This window comes from Schistocerca nitens, chromosome 12 (genome assembly GCF_023898315.1).
Source record: "Schistocerca nitens isolate TAMUIC-IGC-003100 chromosome 12, iqSchNite1.1, whole genome shotgun sequence".
In the NCBI taxonomy this organism is placed as follows: domain Eukaryota; kingdom Metazoa; phylum Arthropoda; class Insecta; order Orthoptera; family Acrididae; genus Schistocerca; species Schistocerca nitens.
This window is the reverse complement of record NC_064625.1, coordinates 111,269,068-111,293,115: the sequence shown is the minus strand read 5'-3', so window position 1 is coordinate 111,293,115 and position 24,048 is coordinate 111,269,068. Positions and strand designations below refer to the sequence as shown.

Here is a 24,048-nt window from a genome sequence, read left to right as displayed (position 1 = left end):
ACTCTCCACCCGAGATAACATGCTGTGTACCCCCTACCAAAAAGTTCTCAATCCAGTAACAAATTTCGCTTGATGCCCCATACGATCAAACTCTTGACAATAAGTGTAGATGTGGTACCGAGTCAAACACTTTTCGAAAATCAAGAAATACTACATCTACGTGACTGGTTGCTGTATATCATCTGCAAAAAGTGCGAATTGAGTTCCACATGATCAATGTTTTTGGAATCCGTGCTGCTTGGCATGGAAGAGGCCATTCTGTTCGAGATACCTAACCGATCAATGCCAACGTTATCACAAATATTGCCAAAACATTTGATGTGTCAGCAGCAGCTCAAAATGCATTTTCAGATAAGTGGCAAATAGTTCAGGTCTCCACCACCTACAGTCAAGTTATTCTCCTAGATGGAGCTCAGGATGCGAGTCCTGTGCAAGGAACTGCTTCCCCATTGCCCACATTTTTTTGACGCGTGTTACATGTCTCAAGTGAAGTACTTAGCGCCAGTGTATGAGGATGGAAAAACAGCACTGTAGGCTGATGTGCCAGTGTTATACACTGTGGGAAGCAGAACTCAATCGAGCTTTGATGTTTGCCTTAGCTCCAGTCTTTGCAGAACTCAGCCAAGTGCCTAATAAACTCTTGATTGGTGTATCAGGGGTATCAGAGCCCAGTTCCTGGTGGATACAGGGGCTGTAGTTTCTCTGATGAACCAGGAGACCTATCAGCATTTGGATGCCCCCAGTTTGTTGCAGTTGCTGTGGCAGTTACATTTTGTATGGCCAACTAAAGATGAGGGCCAGTTACTGTATATATAAAATTCAAGAATGTGAAACAAATCACTTTGTCAGTTGCAGATTTGTGTCGGCTACAAATATTTGTGGTTTAGGTGTGTTCACTGCATTTGGTTTCCACATATTTGATGATGTGAACAGTTTCAAACCTGCTCCCTTCTTCACATCTAAATTAAAGTTAGCAGTTCTTGATTGCACACTTCAGAGTTCAGTGTGTTGCAGTTGTTTGTGTAACATATTTCACCAGTCAGAAAATAAGCATATTTGTTCATAAGTTATTGTTTGTGAACAGAATTAATTAGCAATAGTTATATTACTTAGCTTGTTTTGTCGATCAGATGTCTACGTTGTTTGAGTTGGGCTGTCTAGAAGTGTAAAATTCCTGGATGCTGGAGATTTAAAAGTTTCAACTTCAATATGTGTACTTGAAATGAACTTGTTACATGGAGTTTCTGTTTCACACAAAAAGGGATTTAATCTTCAATTTCATCTCAGGATAGAACAGAACTTCTTTACAACTACTTCCAACTTCCATCACAGAGCAGTACATGAACTGTCTAGAAGTACAGTATCAAGCATGAACTGCTACATTTATTGGTGAAAAAACAAAATCATCCGAGACACAAAGTGATGAGCAATCAAAAGATTAAATTTGTAAGTCAGTAAATTTTATGACATTTACATTGCAAAAATAGTTCAAATTTGAACCTGCTATTTATTAACATAGTAGTATAATAGATTTCATCATTTCAAAGGTTTCTCTCAAGATTAAAATGAACACAACTTTTCATGTTTTGACACATTTTCTTGTTGTATATTTTAGTATATTTGCACCTAAGTGAAATAAAGTGAAATAATTTTCTGTAATTAATTTAGTGATAACAAAGAAAACCATAATTTATGTGATTTCTGCAGTATTTTGGTGCATCAGGTAATGTGGTCTTGCAGAATGTAACGGGTACTTAATATGTTACACTGAGTGCTCTGATTGTATGTACGTATTGTGTGTTTTGGTTTTTGGTGAAAACAGGGTCATTGATCAGCTCCATTACACACTTCAGGATTTAGAATCATTATTAGAGCATTTTAGCATGGTAGGACATGTTCTGAGGCATCAAGGGATCACGAATTTAGTATTGGAGGGCAGTGTGGAGGGTAAAAATCATAGAGGGAGACCAAGAGATGAATACACTAAGCAGATTCAGAGGGATGTAGGCTGCAGTACGTACTGGGAGATGAAGAAGCTTGCACAGGATAGAGTAGCGTGGAGAGCTGCATCAAACCAGTCTCGGGACTGAAGACCACAACAACAACAACAACATTAGAGCATTGTGAGCAGTTATTCCAACGAAAGTTGGTTTGGGCCAAAGAGCTGAAGTGCATACTTCACTCAAGCAGTACTCTGTGCCTAAATTTTGTAGTACACAGCCAGTTCCATCCACAATGTGTGATGCTGTAAGGCTGAGTTAAACAGGTTATGGGCTCGGAAGTCATCACACGAAACTCAGCCGATCAGTGAGTGAATCCCAAGGTCATCATGAAGAAAGCAAACAGGTCCATCAGAACTTGCACTTATTTTAAGACAACAATTAAAGTGCAAAATGAGATCGACAGTTAACCAGTCCCTTAGCTAGAGGAAATATTAGCAAAGTTAGCAGAGGGGAGTGTTTTTTAAAAGGTGTTTTGAAGGATGCATACTTGCAATTACCTTTACACTCAGATAAACTGAAAATTCTGATACTAAATACACTTTTGGAAATTATGAATACAATAGTTTGCCTTTGTGGTTCACTTTGGTGTGAGGAATTTTCCAAAGATACACAGAGCAACTAACTCGTGGTATTCTGAAGTATGTAAAGTATATGGGGGACATTTGGGTGATGGGTGCTACTAGGGAAGAGCATATGCAAAACTTACAAACACTATTTCAGCAGCTGTTGGAGAATGGGCTTCATTGTAACTTAGAGAGATGCAAGTTTTTTGTAACACCTGTGCAGTATTTGGACATATGTTAAGCAGCAAAGGCATCACACTAACGGCATCGAGAAGCTGCTGGCCAAAGGAATTACAGTCTCTTCTGGGGGAAAGAAATCTAGTATACAAAGTTCATTCCCTAGACGGCTGATGTCACACATCCACAGCAACCATTTGACTAAGAAAGGTGTTCTGCTCGTTTGATCTTCTGAGCGTCACAAAGTGTTATTGTTGTTGAAAATACACTTGAGATCAGCCCCATGCTTGGTGACTTTAACACCAGACAAGGTCCAGACCCTTACAACTGATATGTCACAATAGGGGGTTGGAGCCATTCTTCCAGGTGCTGATGGTACAGAGCAACCAGTTGATTTTGCATCTAAGGAGATTTTGCAGGCACAGCAAAATTATTCACAAAATGAGGTGAGAGTGTTGGTTGTTGTGTACGGTGTTAAAAATCTCGACGTTGTCCTGTATGGGAATACATTTGAGTTAACTCATATATCACAAAAGAAAGGAATGGCTATCTCTTGTAGATATCTTTCACCCTCTTGGAATGATACTGACAATATCACTTTTATAAATCCTAGCTTTTCTTCACAAGGTAGCTACTGTGTGGAAGATGTGCTTTAATTTTGAGCCTTCGCACAGTACAAGGACGTGTGAAATAACAGTGGGTAGACACCTTCAATGGTTCATTGCACAAGTGAGGCACATTAACAATACGTCAACAGATAAGACAGGAGAGGTCAACAGATGAGACAAGAGAGAACAGCTCCTCCAGATGTGGCAGGCAGGGTCACGTCTGCCTGGTTCTAATGGTGTCGGCACAAGCCTCGTAGTAACCCAGCATAGTGCTGTGCTGTGGACACAGATGACGCCCGGCGATGCAGTGGCTGGCAAATAAGACGGTGCTGCAGCACGGGTACTGCAGACTCAGGCAGTGGGGGCGCAGCTGGTGCTCAGTGATGAAGCTGCAACAAGGCCGTGCCAGTGCCCGTAAGACATTGTGGTGAGGATGCAGCCAGCACAAGTACGGCAGTGAGTGTTGTGGCTTATGAATGGGCTGAAGAGGCAGCCAGAGTGAAGCAAAAATGTTCAGATGTGTGTGAATTCCTAAAACTGCTGAGGTCATCGGTCCCTAGACTTACACACTACTTAAACTAACTTGTGCTAAGAACAATACACACACCCGTGCCCGAGGGAGGACTCGAACCTCCGGCGGGAGAGGCCGCGCCATCAGTGACGTGACATCTCTAACCGTGCAGCCACTCCACGCTGCCGGAGTGAAGCCCAGGGCAGTATTGTCTGCCTTCTGGTGATAGTGTGACAGCCCATATAGGCAGGCAGACAGTGTGTTCTTGTGGACATGTGGCTGTGGAGAATGAATAGGTCTACAATAACAGTGTCACTATCTGTGATGTGTGAGCAACTTAGTGGAGAGCCAGAGGTGTTGGAAGAAAAGTGCCTTAGGCCCAGACAACCCACAGGATACAGATGTAGCGTCAGTGATTGTTGTGGCCAGGTGAAGAGAGCGCAGCAGAGCAATCTCAGCTGAATTTGAAAGAGACAAAGGGGGAAGGGACATGCCCAGAGGGCAGAGACGGGTCCTTGGACAGAGGACACGCTGTGAGTGCTAAAGGAATGACAGAATGGAAGGGCATTGGTGGGTGGCAAGGCTAGAGACGAGGCCTGCCTAGAGATGAGGCCATCTGGAGTGCAAAGCTTGCAGAGAAATGTGTGAATAGATCAGGTAGAACTGGGAGGCACACCTGAAGTGGTAGAAAAGGTGTTGCTGGAAGTGCAGTGTGCAGAGTAGCATGGCGAGAAGAAAGCTCCGGGATAGACGTCACCGAAAGAAAGATGAAAATGGCATGTTACTCTGGCATCTAAATGAGGGCCTTTGCAGCTGGAATCACACAATACATCTGAGAGGGTGCACAATGGGTTAGAGGCATGAAAATATTGTAGGTGGCAAGATCACACGGAAGAGCACCAGAAGTATCGAAAGGGATTTCTGGAACAGTAGGAAAACAATGAGGCAGCTTCAGCAGGGCACTGGCCCAGAAGCGAGGCATGCATCGAGCCAGTGTCTGCCCAGATAGAGGCCGACAGGCTGGTGGGGCATTGGCAGAGATGTCCACAGGCTCAGCCAGAAGAGGATGGAATGTAGAGGAGGTGGCAGTGGCCAACAAGAGGCACGCTAGCCGGATGGTGACTCCCGGAGATGCCGCCGGAGTCGGCCGGACTCCAAAGGGCAGGTGGGATGTAGGGAGGTGGTGCCGATGGGTATGGCTAGACCGTGACGGGATGTTGGAATGTTGGCAGGACTGCAGGTGGACTCTGCTGGAATGAAAGGGGACACGGTGGCAGCTGTGTCCAGATGTGAGGATGCTAGACACTGGGAACACTGATAGAACAGTCCCTTGACCCCAGCTTTTGTGTCCTTGTGTGGTGGTGATGGCAAATGAAATAACAGTGGTTCCCATGTAAACATATGTAATGATTTATTACACAAGCAAGACAAGGTTAACAATATGTCACGAGGTAATACAACAAAGAATTGTGCTCCTAATATGGTGGGCAGTGTGCCATACGGCGAGTTCTGATGTTGTCGGCGTGAGCATTGCAGGAACCCGGCATGGTATTGTGGTGTGGGGATGGCTGACAACTGGGGATGATGCTGCAACGGTACGTGACTGACTCCCTGTAAGATGCAGCAGCGAGGGCACAGCTGGAGTCCAGCGAGACCTTGAGGCGAGGACACAGCCAAAGTGCATACGGCAGCAAGCAATGTGGCTCCAATTGGTGGGCCACTGGAGGTGGGTGGTGTAAAGCCATTAGAGGGGAGTCATTTGGCTCTGATTGATAGGCTGCAGACTGGTGCCAGCATAATTGCCCAGAGCGGGATCCGTCTGCCTGCTGGCAGATATGCTGCGGACAGATATGAACGTGTGGACACTTGACTGTGAACGACGAATAAGTCCACTATCACAGTGCCGCTATTGATGGTTTTTGTGTGTGTGTATGTGTGTGTGTGTGTGTGTGTGTGTGTGTGTGTGTGTGTGTGTGTGTGTGGTGTCACATGCACGCTGATTACCAGAGAGCTGGTGCCTCTGGAAGAGAAGTGCATTCTTTCCAGCAACTATATGACACACAGGATGTCTGTGTATGCTGGCATTTGTAATGGCCAGGTGATATGGCTGGATATAATACTCTGCACAACAGAATTAAAGGGTCGTAATTCCTACCCACTGTGATACTTAAGTTTGAAATTTGGCTATATTGTGTGTACAACCTTCCTCTGTAATTGTATAAAAGCGTGGTGCTCTGCAAACCCTCCGTTGAGCTTGACAATGCTTCAGACAGCAAGGTGTCGACACTTGCAAAAAAAAGTTACAGCTCAGAACTTCACGTGTGACATGTAAGGTGTGTTAATGTCCTCATCCGTAGTGCAGCGGTAGCGTTACGGCTCACCACACGAGGGGCCCCAGGTTCGATTCCCGGCAGGGAACTGAGCATTGTGTGTGTCAGCAGTCTCAAAGGTTGTGGAGATCTCCCTGTTGCCTCATTGCACTGCAGATTTTCGTTTTTGAGCGCAAAATGTGAGGAAATCAATGTCACAGGGAAAGGGGTAACACTCCCCTGTGGCCTTCTTGTGCCCATTCTGAGTGCCAGTGTGCCTCACCACGATTTCAATGCTGAGAATCAACATTCTAACCTCCATCGCAGAGGTGTCAAAAGAAGGCGTCAAATGTGGGCAAGAGGGAGTGTGACTACCTTCTGATCATGTGACACATCCATAGTGGCATTGGGCAGAATTGCAGGGAACTTTGGTGCCAATGTGACATCTCATTTACCCACCTAACATGCTACACGAACTTCTGAGCTGTGGCCTTTAATTCGTAAGTGTCGACACCTTGCTGTCTGAAGTGAAGTGTCACCAAGCCCAAAGGTGACGTTGCAAGGGACCACATTTTGTCCATTATAGAGGACTGTTGTATGTACCTTTGAGCCAAATATGAAACTGTAGTGTTGCAGTGGGTGGGGAGCTTAAGAAAAGTGATTCTTTAATTCCATTGAGCGACGTAACTAAAGGTAAAATACATGACACAGATAGTATTATAGGGGAATAAGAACCCAAACGATTGACAGAGCAAAAGAAATCATTAATTACTGCACTCGATGTACTGACAGGATGTTAAGGGAAGCTGACAAGTAAGATCTAGATAACGGAAATGAGGCTGATTATTAACATGCGCTCCATATAGGGACTAAACTAGGGATTGTTAAGAGGTGGTGGTGGAGGTGGTGGTAATGATGATGATGATGATATTCATATATTGTAAAAGTGAGTAGTGTATCCTTATATGAGAGTCATTATTACAAATGACCATTAGGTGGTACTATTGAGGCAGGTATTGCTATAGTTTCAAATTTGGTCCCACACTGTTGTCAGAACAGTGACACTTAAGAAATTTTCCAAGTAGTTCATGTGAGAGCTAAAGGAAATGGTGATTCAAAATATGGAAATTTCAGGCGAAAGTTTTCGATGGGTGATTCGTGTAAAATTTTCCTAAAGGCCTAACTCAACAAGAATACATCATATTGCTTTGTTGAAGTTTGACAATCAGTGACTGGACATTTCATGTCCATCACTATAGATGACTGAAAAACAGCCAATTCTGAATATTACACAACAGTTTGTTTGCAACAAGTCTTTGGTGAAATAAAGAAAAATGACCCATAATATCACATCATTCTTAATCATGACGATACCAGCTTTCACACAGCACAACCGACGATTGATTATCTGTCAGAGAAAAACATAAAATCAGCATCTCAATGCCAGTGTTCACCCAGTTTGTCACCTAATGACTGTTTATTGTCTTCCATGAAGCAAAAAAATGCAAGTACAATAATTTTCATTACGTCAGAAAGCTATCGAATTGTTTCAAAACTCTTTCCGATGCTCTTATACTCATCATCATCATCATCATCATCATTTAAGACTGATTATGCCTTTCAGCGTTCAGTCTGGAGCATAGCCCCCCTTATAAGATTCCTCCATGATCCCCTATTCAGTGCTAACATTGGTGCCTCTTCTGATGTTAAACCTGTTACTTCAAAATCATTCTTAACCGAATCCAGGTACCTTCTCCTTGGTCTGCCCCGACTCCTCCTATCCTCTACTGCTGAACCCATGAGTCTCTTGGGTAACCTTGCTTCTCTCATGCGTGTAACATGACCTCACCATCTAAGCCTGTTCGCCCTGACTGCTACATCTATAGAGTTCATTCCCAGTTTTTCTTTGATTTCCTCATTGTGGACACCCTCCTGCCATTGTTCCCATCTACTAGTACCTGCAATCATCCTAGCTACTTTCATATCCGTAACCTCAACCTTGTTGATAAGGTAGCCTGAATCCACCCAGCTTTCTCTCCCATGCAACAAAGTTGGTCGAAAGATTGAACGGTGCACAGATAACTTAGTCTTGGTACTGACTTCCTTCTTGCAGGAGAGAGTAGATCGTAGCTGAGCACTCACTGCATTAGCTTTGCTACACCTCGCTTCCAGTCTTGGTACTGACTTCCTTCTTGCAGGAGAGAGTAGATCGTAGCTGAGCACTCACTGCATTAGCTTTGCTACACCTCGCTTCCAGTTCTTTCACTATGTTGCCATCCTATGAGAATATGCATACTAAGTACTTGAAACTGTCCACCTGTTCTAAATTTGTTCCTCCTATTTGGCACTCAATCCGTTTATATTTCTTTCCCACTGACATTACTTTCGTGTTGGAGATGCTAATCTTCATACCATAGTCCTTACATTTCTGATCTAGCTCTGAAATATTACTTTGCAGACTTTCAATCGAATTTGCCATCACAACTAAGTCATCCGCACATGCAAGACTGCTTATTTTGTGTTCATATATCTTAATCTCACCTAGCCAGTCTATTGTTTTCAACATATGATCCATAAATAATATGAACAACAGTGGAGACAGGTTGCAGCCTTGTCTCACACCTGAAACTACTGTGAACCATGAACTCAATTTACCGTCAACTCTAACAGCTGCCTGACTATCCATGTAAAGACCTTTAATTGCTTGCAAAAGTTTGCCTCCTATTCCATAATCTCGTAGAACAGACAATAACTTCCTCCTAGGAACCCGGTCATATGCCTTTTCTAGATCTATAAAGCATAGATACAATTCCCATACTAATACTATGAATGAAAAAAATGTTTCCAGGATTGAATATCTGCTAATGTGCATAGACACAAATATTTTGAGATACAGTAAAATAGTCTGTACAAAAAATATCCTTTTAATATTTTTCTAGAAACTTAAGTTAGCCCTCATATTACCAGAAATGTATGTTTACTTTCCATTTCTCATGGAACTTCAACCTGGTGCAGAATAGTGTTTAGTTATATCTTGTTGTAAACTATGTTCCGATTGTTTCAGGAGTGCAGGAAGTTCAGCTGGGTTCGCAGGTCCACAGGCGAATGCACTGTTTCCGACTCCCGGGCGCCGTAGGAAGAGAGAAGCACCTGCAGCAAATGCCTCTGCAAACAGCACAACTGTGCCACTACAGATACGAATGATAGTTCGGCCGCATCTCAGGTAAGCTGTAAACAACCATTTTAACATGCTATGTGTGGTGCTAATACTTTTAACGCACAATAGTCTTTTTACAGTGTAACAGCATTGGTTGTGCTCTGTAGTCAAATCAGTTTTCAGCTGACATATTTTGCTTTTTGCTACAAGCATCCTCAATAACTCACTAGGAAAACTTGATACTCTGTTTATAAATTCAGTTGTAGTGGAAAGCAGTCACTGAACCTAAACTGAGATTTCACAATGATTGAATGTATACAAGATTATTTAACATTTCATCCTATCTAAACCAGCCAAAAATAATGATAGAATAACTTCTGTATGATCAGCTGAACTAAGGCCAGTGCCACAGCTACATATTCCTGCAGTACAGATAGAACATTATATCTTAAAATTCCAGTTTGCTCTGAATACCCGTCTTTGGTGCAAGTTGAATGGATCCAGTTCATGCCAACAGAGAAAGTGCATTTTACCTTCCATTTATTTTAAAAAGGCACAAAACAAACACATAACAGTCTGCTCCAAAAATCTATCTCAAAATTACAGTCTTCAGCAGCCTCTGCTGTGTGCTTATAAAGAACATAACAACAATTAAACAGTAGTTCTTTACACCCCCCCCCCTTTTTAATTTTTTTTTATTACACTAATCTGCACTGTACAAAGCTTTTTATGTTAGATCATTATTTGGATATTTCAGGTTTCAGTAGCATCCAGAAAGCACACACATTTTTATTAAATTTAATTATTTCTTTACTTAACAGATTTGGTATTTTACATAATTAATCCTCCATTAGCTTTGGGTGCCACCACTTACCCACAGTCATATAACATTTATTCAGTTGATTGTTTCTATTTATACATACGTTTCCGTACTTAATACCTGTTTCTACACAAGAATGGTTCATACATTATCGATACAGTATCTGTAATACTTAGTTTCTTAGTTATGTGCTTCCAGGTGTACTGGCGAGTTGTTATTCCCATTTCCTGCACAATATTTCGATGACCAGCGCAGCTGTCATCTTCAAGTTCTCCGTGTTTTGCTGTTCTGTGTACTCTATACAAGGGCTCCAACCAGACTGTGAACTAACATTGGTCTCACACTGCTGTTTATGGCAGAGTTCTATTCCTGACACTTTTGATGCTCTTTTGTTTTTTATAACTCGCATTGAGATAAATTCTCTCAGTGTTTTTCAACTGTGATGGTTATGGTGGCTAATGAGATTGTAATAAATTGAGTGTCAGACCCCCAAGCCTTGTTCATGTAGAAACTGCCATCCCTGGTTGTTGGGTTATCTGACATATTAATTTTGACAAATTCCTTAATTATGCTGTCCAAGAAATTTACTGTTCACACCATGATTCTGGTCTCATTGTATTTCATTTTGTGATTATGGTTGAGACAGTGCTCAGTGACAGCTGATTTGCTTGTTTATTTTAGTCAGGAATGTCAGTGATATTCCTTGCATCTCTCCTGAACTGTTCTGACTGGCTGCCCCACATAAAACAAGAGATTGAAACCAAGGAAGAGAGGCCAAAAATCTCTTACCTGCCTTTTTGCTGGCGTTGGGCATACTTTACAGTCCTATGGAACATGGCATCCAGTGTATTTCACTTCCTTCAACTACTGTATTGTTTAAGACAATCTCTGAAAGCTATCTGTCTATCACATTCTATGCAAGTGTGGTGTTTCTCATGTGGGGCAGATGTCGGAACAGTCAAGGAGAGATGCAAGAAGCATCAGTAACACACTCAACTAAAACAACCAAGCAAATCAGCTGGCACCGAACACTGTCCCAGATATAAACGTGAAATGAAAATGTGCACAGAAAAATTGGTTTGAAGACATGGGAGGAAAAATGTGCTAACCCTCAAATGTAAAAGCTTAGGGATAAGAGTTGCCGTCTGTTGTTGGGTACAGGAACTATCAAAATTGGCATCGGTCTCACCCCTGAATATCAAATTAGGACATTTATGGGTGAGACCAATGTCAGTTTTGATAGTTCCCATATCCAGCAACAGGTGGCAAAATTTTACATTTGAGGGTTAGCTCATTTTTCCGTACATGTCTTCAAATGAAATATAATGCGAGCAGTATTGTAGTGCAAATGTGCCGAATTCCTGAGACAGAATAATTAAGGGGTCTGTTGAAATAAAGATGTCAAGAAACCTAATATACAGGGACAGTGATCTCTATTTAACCCCCTGACTGTGCTCAACGAACTCAGTTGTGGCTGCGTTGGCAGTACTGTGCTGCTTGCTCAATGAACGGTGCTTGGGCCTGTCGTTGGCAATATGTGGGAGGCTCTACACAATGTATTTAGAGTTTTACTCCAGCTGCAAGGGAACACATGGTATTATTTTCATGTTTGTTTTTTACTGTAGGTTGTTAACAATAATTCAAAACAAATATGCTGAATAGTTCGTAAGTTCATATGTGCGAACACTAAAACAATGATTGTTTGTGCACAGATGGGTACCAACCAACAATTAAGATATCTATCCTACAAGACACAGTTCAAAAACTCGATTTTGGAATGTATTACTCAAGAAAATAAATTCTTGAAACATCTATTTTCTGAAAAGTATTGCACGAGCATTAGATCCTCCAGTAACAACCTTCACGAGACTGAAAATAAATCCTGCTTATTTTCATAGTATACATTCCTGCCACCAAAAGACTCGAATTGTTGCCACCTTACAATCACAACCATCACGTTATTTGAGAAAAGTGCACCAGAACATGATAGATTACGTCGCACTGCTTGAAAGCACTCCAAGGTACGGGAATAATTACACAGGCGGGAACAGATTGCAGCATAAGATACAGCCCAGTCAAGGGTTTTTAACACTTGGTGTCCACTCAGTTGGAAAATGCTGAGGGAATTTGCGTTTCGCGGAATATCAGTGTGACTTCTGGAAAACAAACCAGCTTCAAAGGGTGTCGTGATCATTGGGAATCAAACTTGGCTGCAGCTTCAAAGGGTATCGTGATCATTGGGAATCAAACTTGGCTGTAAATAGTGGCATGAAACCGACAGTTTGGTTTCAGTCCAAGCAGTTTGTTCATTTAACATCAATACTCACAGCACTGAGAGAAGACAGTTTGATCAGTCACCAAAATATTTTTCATGAAATTGAAACAACAACTCAGCAGAACACCTAGAAACACACTAGTAATCAGTCACTCCAAGCCAGGCCTTTACAAATGTCTTACAAATGTCTGCTTGTGTCTGTGTACGAGCGGATGGATGTGTGTGTGTGTGTGTGTGTGTGTGTGTGTGTGTGTGTGCGTGTGTGTGCGCGCGCGCGCGCCAGTGTATACCTGTCCTTTTTTCCCCCTAAGGTAAGTCTTTCCGCTCCCGGGATTGGATTGACTCCTTACTCTCTCCCTTAAAACCCACATCCTTTCGTCTTTCCCTCTCCTTCCCTCTTTCCTGATGAAGCAATCGTTGGTTGCGAAAGCTTGTATTTTGTGTGTTTGTTTGTGTGTCTATCAACATGCCAACACTTTCGTTTCCTAAGTTAAATCATCTTTGTTTTTAGATATATTTTTCCCACGTGGAGTGTTTCCCTCTATTATATTCATATCATTAATTTGAACCAAACAATTACGTTTGTTATTGTCACTGTTGCATTTCAAAATCTTTCCTGTCATCTTACTTTCTCTTTCTGTTTTTGCAAGTAGTTTCACTTTGTATTCGCCTTCTCCTTTTTACCGTAATCTACGATACAATTTTATCCCGCCTATATATACTCAATAATACGTAACCCACTTCCAAACCATAAAAAAAAAAAAAAAAAAAAAAAAAAAAAAAAAAAAAAAAAAAAAAATTTTTTTCAGCTTTCAACACTACCGCTGCTATAAAATCCACCATTTCCAGTTCACAAACAGTTCCTTTCACCTATTAAACAACCATTTCGGCTAGTTCTAACAACTTTCACTTTATTTCCATTTCCGTTTTTCCCACATCACTGATCATTTTTAGATGCTTCCCACAGGCTTTAACGTCATTATTTCTTCGTCAGACAGTTGTTAGCCTGATTTTCATAATCTGCCACCACAAAACCACTCCTTTTAATACATTTACACGCAGTTTTTTCGAAATTTTCCCAAATTTCTCCACCCTTTAACGTGTTTTGGCGGCAACACAACCACCTAACCTTTGTGCACATCGTTGTTTACCAACCCAAGTTCACCACAGGACCAACATACTCTTCGCCTTTACAAATGTCTGCTTGTGTCTGTGTACATGCAGATGGAGATATATATATATATATATATATATATATATATATATATATATATATATATATATATATATATATATATAGTGTGTGTGTGTGTGTGTGTGTGTGTGCGTGCGTGCGTGCGTGCGTGCGTGCGTGCGTGCGTGCGCGCCCGCGCGCGAGTGTATACCTGTCCTTTTTTCCCCCTAAGGTAAGTCTTTCCGCTCCCAGGATTGGAATGACTCCTTACCCTCTCCCTTAAAACCCACATCCTTTTGTCTTTCCCTCTCCTTCCCTCTTTCCTAATGAAGCAACCGTTGGTTTTGAAAGCTTGAATTTTGTGTGTATGTTTGTGTTTGTTTGTGTGTCTATGAACATGCCAGCGCTTTCGTTTGGTAAGTTACATCATCTTTGTTTTTAGATATAGAACATAAAGGAATGTAGATATGCATTTGAATAAGGACAGGCAAAAATTAAGTTCTGTTACTGAGACAGTAATAAATTTGGTCTGGTGTTTCTACACCCTTTTGGAGCTGATTGTGGTAAGGTTTTTCTTCACCCACAACAGTGTCAGGAACTGCGAAAAACATTGACTTTGCATAGTTGTCTTTTGTAAGAAGACCAACAAAATATGGTGTTAACTGTGGCACGACAGCTAAATAAGATTCATTACTTTTTATTCAAATGCTTATGTGTGTATGTGTAGCAGCAGTTTATCACTTCTGTTAGAAGCGATTTCTTGAACTTGTGCTGCATTATTCCCAAAATGATATACCTATAATAGTCTTTTCAGATTAGGCTAGGTTTAATAGTTATTTAGATTTAGGGCGCATAACACCACATTTCATGTATGTGCTAAAATGTGCTTATAAATCGAGGTGCCGCTGTTTATGCAACCTGCTATACCACCTTCCTGCCTTCATACTGCAGTTCCGTGAATATGAGTCTGAGAACTGTGTCTCTGTGTTTGTTTCATACTCGTCAGTTTGTTCTTTTACTGGAGTGTGCAAAAATTTAAGGCTGGTCAGGGCTTAGTGCAGAAGTTGAGTACACGATCTTCCTGTTCTTAAGTATCTATGACAAGCCAAATTGATTTTTGGGTTCAGATGATCTTCAATGAAGCTGTTGTTTGTGATAAAATGGAAGGTGTAAGACACAAATTAAGTGACACAGCATATACATTTACACATCTGTTCCATTGGAGGGGGTGTGATGTCTGGATCAAGTTCCATGCTATACTCCATGCTTTTTTTAAAAATTGTCCAGTGCAAACTAAGTGTTTGTTCTCTTGTTAATGCCCTTTCCAGCATCGGAAAACCTATATGGTGCATCAAACAAAAACTTAGCAAAGAGCAACATCACTATCAGGTCACTGCAATGAAAAAACATGCAATTTTTTATTCTTTTGCGTACGTCAACTTGCATTTATGGGCTGACAGCATGCTGTGTAGCTTATCACTCATTTCTCTAACTTTTTCAGAGACTGTTTTAAATTTATTTTAGTAATTGATCACCATTTAGAGAATGCATTTCATCATTGTGTCATGTTTTCTTGGCATGCTATCGTTTCTTCACTAATATAGTCAGTTTGTAACAGACAACATACTCAAGTAATGAATTTTCAGTTAGACGAGCAGTGGGGGAAACTCAAGAGGACTTGGATCCACTGGCAGGTTTAAAGCCAGTATACAGAGCTCATTTCTGATTTCTAGTGTGAAACTGTAATTTTTTATCAGCTCAGTACCAAGTGTGGCAACGGCCTTGCCGCAGTGGATACACCGGTTCCCGTGAGATCACCGAAGTTTAGCACTGTCGGGCATGGCCGGCACTTGGATGGGTGACCATCCAGCCGCCATAAGGTTGCCATTTTTCGGGGTGCACTCAGCCTTGTGATGCCAATTGAGGAGCTACTCGACCGAATAGTAGTGGCTCCGGTCAAAGAAAACCATCATAACGACCGGGAGAGCGGTGTGCTGACCACATGCCCCTCCTATCCGCATCCTCATCTGAGGATGACACGGAGGTCGGATGGTCCCGATGGGCCACTTGTGGCCTGAAGACGGAGTGCTTTTCAGTACCAAGTAGCTTGTTAACCTCGTAACCCTCCAATAGATACGGATTTTAAAATACTTGTGGCAGCAATTTTTGTCATCCTAATTGAAAAGAGAAGCTATCGCAAACAAGAAAGGGAGGAATACTTATCTTCAGCTTTCTTTTAGTTGATGTTAGATTTATTTTTATGCAAAATTAATATTTGAGGTTCTTATAGATCATTTTGGCAGTTTTGTGATCTCCTATTTATTCCATTTGCACATATATTTCAGATACCTGTTCAGCCAAGAAGTTTTTCGTATTCTTACACTTGACAATTTTCACATTACTGCTTCATGTGACTTTCCACTGTGGGCTCTACCTCAGAACTACTTTGACACACATATACCTCAGCAATCTAAGTCATAATTTTGTTTTATAACAACTAATTTTTTATGAGTTTTTACTTCTTAATCTGTGTTGATATATTACAGATCCATGTTTTATAAACTTGATTTGATAATCATGGAGGTTATTTGCATTACAGTAAGTGAACTTCAGTATAAAATTACAAAATTGTGACAAAACATATTTTAAAATTATCTGCCTTCAGTTTATTATGAAAATAACAGGATTTCTATCCAGCATCATGAAATGAAATGATATTTAGTCTCATAACAAGCATTCATTTGCCCTGTACTTTGAATGGATTAGTTACGATTTAACAAAGCAAACTCATGATACAGGTATCAGGTTTTGAAACTTCATAAACTTTTTAGACATAAGAATAACCAACAAAAATACGAAATGAAGTAAAGATGCTACAATACATACGACAATAAAATAACTTCAGCCCCAAAATAGTGCTAAAATTATATGAACAATATATAAAACCAAGAACAGATGGCATACATAAAGAAATAACATTTAAAAGAGAACAAAAAATCAGAAATAAACCTACCTATGTTACAATACCATACATGGAGAAAATATCAGAAAAGATGAACATATCATTTAAGAAAACAAAATTAAAATTATTGTTTTGTACAAATAACAATTTGAAAGCCAAATTACAATCAGCAAAAAGAAGAAAAAGAAAAATCCAGGCATCTACAAACTTTCTTGTGAAGATTGCAATAAATTTTAAATCAGACAGGCCGGCAGGAATTTCATAATTAGATTTAAACAACACACACAAAGCTGCAAAAGCAACCAATCCACATTTTACTCACATTTAAAAAGTCAAGAACATAGGCCAAAAAATATTGAAAATTCCCTAGAAAGTACTTAATGGACATACAACCAACATTTTGGAGGAAATCAAAATTTACACACACACAGAAAATCCTCAGATGACATCCTTAATGAAAAACAGACTTTTAAACATAAAAAATAACTTGAAAATTTTATTGATATTAGAAAAGAAAAAGGGTTAATCATCACGATAAACAGTAGAACACTTATCATTTATACAAAAACGACAAAAATACTATCTGCAAAACATTAAATGTAGTAACAGACTTTCCGAAGGATAGAAATTCTATTGTAAACATACAGATAACTGGAACTGAAGCTGTCAAAAATTATTTTACAAGATCACAAATAAATATTGTGACCATATCATAACAGAAAGACAACCGACATGTACACTCCAAGATGCCATATGGGCCGCATCATACAAGGTAAGACACAAGAGAGATAAAACATTACGAACAGTGCCCACCGCGACATCGGATGCCACCTGGTGGCATTGCGGGTATGTGACGTGGTAACAAAAGTAAGAAAGCAGAGTAGACACGGATGGGGGATCGCCCTAGCAAAGATACAGGTTGCAAATGTGGAAATCCATTGAGATAAGCAACTTTGACAAGGGGCAGATTGTAATTACACAGAGCCTGTGAACGAGAATCTCAGAAATGGGGAATCTGGTGGAATGTTCACATGCTACGGAAAGAGGTAGGTGGACAGTGAAATTACGCTAGGCACTGAACGGTTGACTGTCCACGATTCTTCACAGAATGTAGGTTTCACAGGCTTGTCTGCACTGTAAAATAGGATAGATGGTGATCTGTGGCATCTCTGCCAATAGGACACAAATATAGTGCACGCATAAGTGTTTCGGAGCACACTGTTCATCGTATATTGTTGAACACAGAGCTCTGTAGCAGATATTCTCACATGTCGATCCAGCACCATCGTCAATTAAAATTTCAGTGGGCACGGGACCACCTGGATTTGACTGTCGATCAGTGGAAACGTATCAGTTCTTCAGGTAAATCACATTTTTGCTACACTAGGTTGATGGTTTCCATAAACACCAGCAGTGAGCTGAACGGTGGCTCAAAATATGTAGCACACCCTGGACGCAGGCTGGTGGGAGCAGTATTACGCTATGGAAGACATTCTCCTATGCTTGCACGGGACCTATAGTAGTAATCAAAAGATACACTGACAGCTGCGAACCACCTGCATCTGTTCACGCCTCATGTCTTCCCTGTCGGTGATGTCCTCTTTCAGCAGTATAACTGTCTGTGTCTTGGAGCCAGAAACATGCCACAGTGGTTTGAGGAGCATTATAGTGAATTCACGTTGATGTCTCGGCAACCAGATTCACCTGATGCAAATCCTATGGAACACATCTGGGCTGCTATCAGGCACCAACACCATGTACACAAATCAGTGGCCTGTTATTTACACAAATTACATGACCTGTATGTAGACATCTAATGCCACATACCTCCACAAACCTGATACGCAGATATGGTGATGTATTTTGTTTCACAGATGGAAAAAAGCTATTAAGCAGGATATCATAATGTTTTGGCTCATCAGTGTACACTAACATAGCTGTAAGCAACAATATTATACCTATTATACCATCTTCATAGGTACTCTTGATATTGGGAAAATGCCGAAACGAGCTTGACGTGTAACTTGTTTCACTGTAAGCAAATAAATAAATAAATAATGAAGAAAAAACTTGTACTTAAAATCTGTAGATCCTTTACATAAGTCATCATAACAACAACAACATCCTATAAACTACCTAATCCATTATCTCATTTCGTAATCCACTGGAAAATATTTTTCTAGGTCTTTTCTTGCCTTTAAATATTGGACTTATATCTGGATTGATATTAAAAAAAAAAAAAAAATCATTTTCCATTTTGTGTGGTATTTCCATACTCGCTGGCCATTTATCTTCATTGAGAGCTGAACAAATTTGGAGCAATATGAGCATGCATCCTAAAAACATACATAGTTTGACATTTACCTACACAAAGAAGTCAGCACTACAATTTGATGACAGGCTCAGGCTCAAAGCTAGTAATGGTGCAGTAAAATCATTTAAAAGAACTTGTGGCTGGTTGCAGTATTTCTTACAATGTAACACTCGTACTAGTTTTCTTGCCTTCAAAGTAGGCCTATGTACAAATACTTGCAAATAGTAGTTTTCTTGCAATATGATATTGCTTCACGAATGAGTAAAGTTCTGTGATAAGCTAATAAATAAAATGTATGCCGGAACAGTTTTTCTGTGTAAATAGCTAGACACATACTGTTTACATAGACTAATGACCTCAGAAGTTGAGTCCCATAGTGCTCAGAGCCATTTGAACCATTTTGAACTGTTTACATATTACTTTTTAAATACGTCATAGATTGGAAGACAAACATTAATTTCTTACAGTACAGTTCTTATTTACACACAGACGTTAATGAATGTTAAATATACCAACAATTCAGCAATAAATAACGGTATTGTGTATGGGATATATGACACACTATTCCACAGCTGTATTGTTCTGCAGTGCGATCAAGCACATTGCTTGCATTATTTCTAGAAATGCTCTATAGTTGTACATGTGTTATTGATGTTGATGATTTTTTTATCTACAGATGTTATTAGATTGCTTTAAATATGATGTTACTGCCATATACTGTCCTGAATTCCATTATTCCATGTATGAACTTCTGCTGTTGTGTGTAGCTTAGTTTGAAGTCTGTAAGTGACATTGAGCTCTTATTAAATACTACTTTGCAGAAAGCAGGCGCATTACGCACTCAGTGTGACACGAAAAATACTTAACTTCTATGCGGACTACTTTGGAATAGCTTATCCTCTGCCAAAAATGGACTTTGCTGCTATTCCTGACTTCCAGTACGGTGGCATGGAAAACTGGGGCCTCGTTACATACTGGTGAGATTTTTTAAATTTTCATTTTGTTTATTTATCAGTGATACACATCTATAATGATACTATTAGTCCTGCCTTTATAAACTAAAATTTGCCAATCTTAACCTTTGAAAATAACGTGTTATAAATAAATAGTCTCTACAAATTCTTTTATGCTATCTGGAAAGTATTTTTATTTGCACATAATGTTGCATGATGATGGGAAAATAGATGGAAGAAAAAGAAACAAGAGAGACCATTGTGCAGCAATTAAATGCTTGGAATGATTTCATTGACAGGTTCTCACAAACTTAAAAATTAAATAATTTTCCTAAATGAGACAGTAGTCATTATGGATTCTTGTAAATAAAGCCACCTGGATTAGTTAATGTAAGGGTGATTCAAAAAGAATACCACAACTTTAAACATGTGTATTTAATGAAAGAAACATAATATAACCTTCTGTTATACATCATTACAAAGAGTATTTAAAAAGGTTTTTTTTTTTCACTCAAAAACAAGTTCAGAGATGTTCAATGTGGCCCCCTCCAGACACACGAGCAATATCAACCCGATACTCCAACTCGTTCCACACTCTCTGTAGCATATCAGGCGTAACAGTTTGGATAGCTGCTGTTATTTCTCGTTTCAAATCATCAGTGGTGGCTGGGAGAGGTGGCCGAAACACCATACCCCCATAAGAAAAAATCGCAGGGGGTAAGATCAGGGCTTCTTGGAGGCCAGTGATGAAGTGCTCTGTCACGGGCTGCCTGGCGGCCGATCCATCGCCTCGGGTAGTTGACGTTCAGGTTTCATAACTAACCTTTTTCGCAGGACTCTCCATACAGTTGATTGTGGAATTTGCAGCTCTCTGCTAGCTCTGCGAGTCGATTTTCCTGGGCTGCGAACAAATGCTTGCTGGATGCGTGCTACATTTTCATCACTCGTTCTCGGCCGTCCAGAACTTTTCCCTTTGCACAAACACCCATTCTCTGTAAACTGTTTATACCAACGTTTAATACATCACCTATCAGGAGGTTTAACACCATACTTCGTTCGAAATGCACGCTGAACAACTGTCGTCGATTCACTTCTGCCATACTCAATAACACAAAAAGCTTTCTGTTGAGCGGTCGCCATCTTAGCATCAAATGACGCTGACGCCTAGTCAACAGCGCCTCAAGCGAACAAATGTACAACTAAATGAAACTTTATAGCTCCCTTAATTCGCTGACAGATAGTGCTTAGCTCTGCCTTTTGTTGTTGCAGAGTTTTAAATTCCTACAGTTGTGGTATTCTTTTTGAATCACCCTGTATTTCTTTATTCACAATGGTGGTTTGGCTACTGGTGCTGCTGTCATGAGATATGTGATTAAGCTTAAAAGAAAATGTAACAGTATTATGAAAAGGATAGTTGCTACTCGCCATATAGTGGAGACGATGAGTCGCAGAGAACTACAGCATTTAGAATATGAGCCTAAAAAGTCTTTGTCAGAGATAGAACACACACACACACACACACACACACTGTTCTTACACACGAGAGACTGCGGTCGAGTGTGCGTGTGTCTTTGTTTTTTTGTTGAGCCTATCTGCAACTCAGCATCTCCGCTATATGGTGAGTAGCAACTATCATTTTCATAATATTGTTACAAGATTAAAAGAACATGTGAATGAAAGGTGGTAATTAATTATACATTACAACACGACAAAAGATAGATCCAAATTCACTCACCAAAGATTGCATTTTCTAAGTTTATGCATCGTTTTTATTTTTGTCATATGGTAACATATACCTCTCACTCTTACTGTGCTTTAATCTGAATGACAGATTTGATAATAGCAGCAACCAAAACATCATTGTAAGTAAAGAAGTATGGTAAACTATCTAGTAAGCTTCATTTTTAAAAAAAATTATGAGCTTTCACTGTTAGTTCAAAATCTAAATGAGTAAGATTTTTTACTGAGTGCAGAAAGTGATAGTCATAGCTAGTTTGTGAATTGTGATGTTAAGGAACTAGCTGACATTGTATTTGGCTGATGAAGGAATAAGTGTGGCAGTATTAGTGCTGAACAATGTCAAATGGTGAAGCTGCCGCAATGAGAGTCGACAAGTGGTAATTAATTATTCTAGTCTGCACAATAAATTACAGAACCATGGTCATGTGCAGTCTTAGAACCAAGAAAATTCCATACGCTTAATAGGTTTATCAGTGAGAATCTAAATGAAACATCTCCTACTTTAAATTTCGTATATTGAGATGTTTATTGTGTGCATCAATACTATCCATATTTTGCAGCTGAATCTTGACGAGTTGAGCAGGAGTAAGGGCACTGCAGCTGTGGCCAAAACATCAGTTTTATTCAGCAGCAGTTCTTTTACAATATGAAGTGGCACCTCATCCGTGGGGGGGGGGGGGGGGGGCGACGACCTTATTCTTATCTGCAAGATAAATGTCATTGAAATACCAGCTGAGGAAGACTGGCTGCAAATGTTAAGTTTATGGAAATATTAATAGAGAACTAATAATAACAAAGTTTAAATGTTGGCTTTAGAATTAAGTGTAGGTGAGCTTTATTTCATTGTCATGTGAGTTTATTCATTCTGAGAATATGGTGTAATGTTTCCCAGTGTAAACATCTGAAGACAAACAATAGTTTATCATTTGTAAATCATAATGAGACCCAGTTCTGATTCACATTTCAGCACCTCAGCTGTCTTGTTATTTACAACCATAATTGTTTTTGCGTTGCGGCTGAATTGAAAATGCATTGTAATCATTTCCCCTGTGTACAAATTAATACTTTTGCAACTTCTTTCTCAGGGAGACACAAGTACTCATTGGCCCAGAAACAACTACAGACAGCCTGGAAAAGGCAGCCACCACCGTGGTTCATGAACTTGGACATCAGTGGTTCGGTAACCTCGTCACACCGACGTGGTGGACTGACATATGGCTGAATGAGGGCTTTGCCACATACCTTGAATACCTGGGGACTGATTTCGTGAGTACATTACTTTTTATGATGATTGTTGTAACTGCCCTGGTTCTGGGAACATACAACTTAGTGAAGTCTGTCACAGTGGCTATGTATGAATGTAGCTTTCTCATTATTCAGCAAATGCACCTTGAACCCACACTAATTCAGATCGAAATTTGTCAGTAATATTAAAGAGACAATCACAAGATAAACACCAGACTATAAAAACGTGTAGCAGGTAGCAATCCCTACTGATATAATGGACAGACTAATCTAATGCACAGAACATTGTAACACTACCTTCTATACATATTACAGGGTGAACCATGGGAAGTAGAACGTTTTCTATAGCCCGCCTTGCTAAGATGTAAATATGCTCACTCTGTCTACCACATATTGTCAGCCGGCCGTTGTGGCCGAGTGGTTCTAGGTGCTTCAGTCCAGAACCACGCTGCTGCTACGGTCACAGGTTTGAATCCTGCCTCGGGCATGGATGTGTGTGCTGTCCTTAGGTTAGTTAGGTTTAAGTAGTTCTAAGTTTAGGGGACTGATGACCTCAGATGTTTTAGTCCCATAGTGTTCAGAGCCATTTGAACCATTTTTGAACATATTGTCGGACCCATGTAGTTTACCATTCAGTTGTGTATTTAACATTGGCCAGTATACATGTGGATTGAGGCAGTGGAGCAGTTGCTGTCATGTGCAGAGCCATTCTGCTGTCCAGTGCCCAATGTGCCATGGGAGAAACAGCTGTTTCCATGTTACAGACAGAAGGACACTATCCAGGCAGATAAAACAAGTGCATGAGGGGTCTATAACTAGCATGAAGCATTAGGATTCTGAAGTGACAGTTCAACTGCCAGCAAATATCTAATGAACTCATGCTGCTTGTAGCAATTTGTCTGTCACCATTCCAGAATGGTCTGTAACCAGTGTGAAGCATTAGGGTTCTCAAATGACAGTTCAATTGCCAGGAAATATCTAATGAACCCATGCCACTTGTAGCAATCTGTCTGTCGCCATTCCAGAACAGTACATATCCCTGGCATGTCTGTGCAGAGGATTGTGAAGCAGTATTTAAAGTTTAAATAATGGAAAATCCAGGATGGAACGTAACAGTATTGTGAAAGGTACAGTTGCTACTCACCATATAGCTGAGATGCTGAGTCGCAGATAGCCCCAACAAAAAGACTGTCAGAGTGTGGCTTCAGCTGCCAGAGGCTGTGGTCATTTGTGTGTG

General features: G+C 40.2%; 1 protein-coding gene across 1 annotated transcript in view; it reads left to right on the top strand.

The window, feature by feature from the left end:
* LOC126214857 (aminopeptidase N-like) overlaps nt 1-24,048 on the top strand; it is a 235,715-nt gene that overhangs the window by 115,974 nt on the left and 95,693 nt on the right. Inside the window, exons 7-9 of the mRNA XM_049941492.1 lie at nt 9,236-9,394; nt 19,695-19,850; nt 22,652-22,832. Of these exons, the coding sequence (XP_049797449.1) occupies nt 9,236-9,394; nt 19,695-19,850; nt 22,652-22,832 (496 nt within the window). The remainder of the gene's footprint in view (nt 1-9,235; nt 9,395-19,694; nt 19,851-22,651; nt 22,833-24,048) is intronic.